General features: G+C 28.4%; 1 protein-coding gene across 1 annotated transcript; it reads right to left on the bottom strand.

The window, feature by feature from the left end:
• Positions 1-1,648: 1,648 nt before the first annotated feature.
• On the bottom strand, positions 1,649-2,286 carry LOAG_14497 (hypothetical protein; the record flags this gene model as incomplete). The annotated part of the gene is made up of 3 exons (XM_020448815.1): positions 1,649-1,827; positions 1,996-2,088; positions 2,195-2,286. 3 exons carry the CDS (start codon positions 2,284-2,286, stop codon positions 1,761-1,763), a joined length of 252 nt encoding a protein of 83 aa, XP_020301067.1. The 3' UTR covers positions 1,649-1,760.
• Positions 2,287-2,580: the final 294 nt, after the last annotated feature.

The following is a 2,580-nucleotide window of genomic DNA, read 5'->3' as shown; positions in this document are numbered from 1 at the left end:
GGATAGACACTACTTGATACGTCTATTTGAAACGTTAATGATGTCAACATTTTTCACATGATTATTGATCCGGTTGAACCGGAGCAAATGGCCAATACTTCCAATAGTATAAAAGCTATCCCACTTTTGCATTTGATTTTCATGTGATGACGAATTTTTGTTCAATGCACATTTTTAAAAGACAGAAAAAAGAGGGAAAGAGCGAGAGAAATGAAAAAAGTAAAGGGAAAGAAAAAAAAAGGAGAAGGAAAGCAGGAAAAAAAAAGGAGGAAAGAGAGGAAAATGGAGATGGAATGATTTTCGGAGGTTCTTCTCCTTCTTCTGCTTCTTCTTCTTCGTCTTTAATGGAATTTTTATCGTTATTGAAAAGGGATGAAATTCATTTCACCATTGTATTGAAACTTTTTTTGGCTAACTGAATCATTTGAATGCAATTGCAAGGAATAAAAAGGGAAAATGAATGCAAACATTTCGGAAAATATTTTTGTTAGCAAAACTTTCCGGAATCGGAATTTTTCGATAATGATTTTACGATTACACAGTCATACAGTCTATTCATAGATTTTTTTTTTCCGGACTAAGCAAAGAAATTTTTTTATCATTTCAATTTTTTTTTTTAATAAAGCAAACTTGAGATTAAATTTATTACATTATTTATTGCTTTCTTTTTTGTAGGAAAAAAGACTTTTTAATCAAGGAAAAAAAGGAGACAGAAAAAAAACAAACAAAATAATTTCTCTCTCATACAGAATAATATCTCAAATTTCAGAATTCAAACATTGATTCTCAAAAAAAAAAGGAAAAATTGATTCTCAAAAAAAAAGGAAAAGACCGCCTTATCCGGAACATCTGGTGAGGTGTGAAAATGGTACATGTTTGATATGAAACGAAAAATTCATCCCTTACCCAAATATTCCATACCAAATCCATTTGTCTCATTTTGTTTTAATCAGACAAATCGTTAAATGTAAATGTTTAAAACAGAAACGCAAATAAAAGCAAAAAAACATTCGGAATCCAAAATGAAACATCTGGAAAGCGATTAAGGAAAAAAAAAGCGGAACATTTTATGAGTTGTGAATGAATTAAAATGAAATTATATTAATTAAGCTTATTTGTGCCATATGGAACTTAAATTAACTCTAATGATTTCCTCATATTTAATGTTCATTTACAATCAAAGTTAATTGTTTATCCATTGATTCGATGCTTTTCAAGATGGCTGATACGGTATTCGTTGTTTCTTCATTTTCCACATTTCCATATTGATGGAAAATATAATGGTAATTAAAAATTAGTATGAATGATAAACCATGCTATATTATAAATATTAAACATATTCAGTAGTAAAAAAAGGAAAAAATTTATTGCATGAATTGGTATGAATGATAAATGATAAAAGATAAACTTTCGAATGGAAAACATAATCATAATAAAATTTAACAGATGAAAAATATATTTTTCGTAAAATTTTCAAAATATTACAAAAAATGTTTGCAAAAGATTTTCAAATTTCCAACTTTCTAATTGTATAAGTTAATAAAACAATGAGTTAACAAAAAAAGAAATTACATGTTTATGTTTGAAAAAAAAGACAAAAATAATTCGGTTGGAAACAAATTATCAAAATTGTTCCCTCGAAATCCAGTTGAGAGAAAGAAAAAGGGACAGAGTAAAACGTTTCAAAAATTAACCCATCATAGTTCGAAAATACAAATAATAACTTTTCCAGATAATATTGCCGGATATCTTGTACCGTATTAACTCCTTGTTCTCAAATAGGGTGGCGGATAACCATAATACATCGCATAGGTATTTGGATACACTCTGAAAAATTGAAAGAAAAAAGTGAAGGGAACGATAATTTTGAATCTAAGCAAGTCTAATTTCAAAATTAAATTTAAAAAAACTATTACAATTGAACGGATATTCTTCTCATATCAACAGTTTTTTTCATGAAATTTGACACACTTTGCTGATTCACGAAGGACTCACAATTTTTGCTGTTTACTTCTGACGTCATAGGAATCAGTAACAAGTGTGCCTGATGCTCCTTGTCCATCTGTATTTGTTGGCTCATTTACAATGCTAAAAATTGAATTGAATGTTTTTGGAATGAACTGACAAAAAAAAAACGGATCAAGTTTTAAGAAATGGAATAATTTCAAGTTAATTTGAAAAAATTAAAAATCACTATTTTGGATAAGGATGTTTCTTTTTGTACAATGCCGATGCTGCAGAACCCATTACGATAAGCGGTATGGTACATCCAATACTTATAACCATTGATGCCCAAACACCATTCTAAAACTGACATTGAATTAATCAAGTAACTTTTAATTTTTAATTTTGTTAAAACCATTCCGATTCTTAGATATCTTATCATGTTAACAAAGTGATAATGAATGTTTAGATCTTCTCGATTATCATCTGATCACGTCGAAGAATTTACTCGCCGGAATCTTATAATAATTGATAGAATTTAGACTAAAGGATTTCAATCATTAATAATGGAAATGGCAAAAGTTGAAAGAAATGGTTTTTTTCGTTCAACAACTAAATGTCATGAACTTATTTTTT

The sequence above is a fragment of the Loa loa genome, assembly GCF_000183805.2.
Source record: "Loa loa unplaced genomic scaffold supercont3.342, whole genome shotgun sequence".
In the NCBI taxonomy this organism is placed as follows: Eukaryota; Metazoa; Nematoda; class Chromadorea; order Rhabditida; family Onchocercidae; genus Loa; species Loa loa.
The sequence above is the reverse complement of the archived record's forward strand: the minus strand, read 5'-3'. Positions and strand labels throughout refer to the sequence as shown.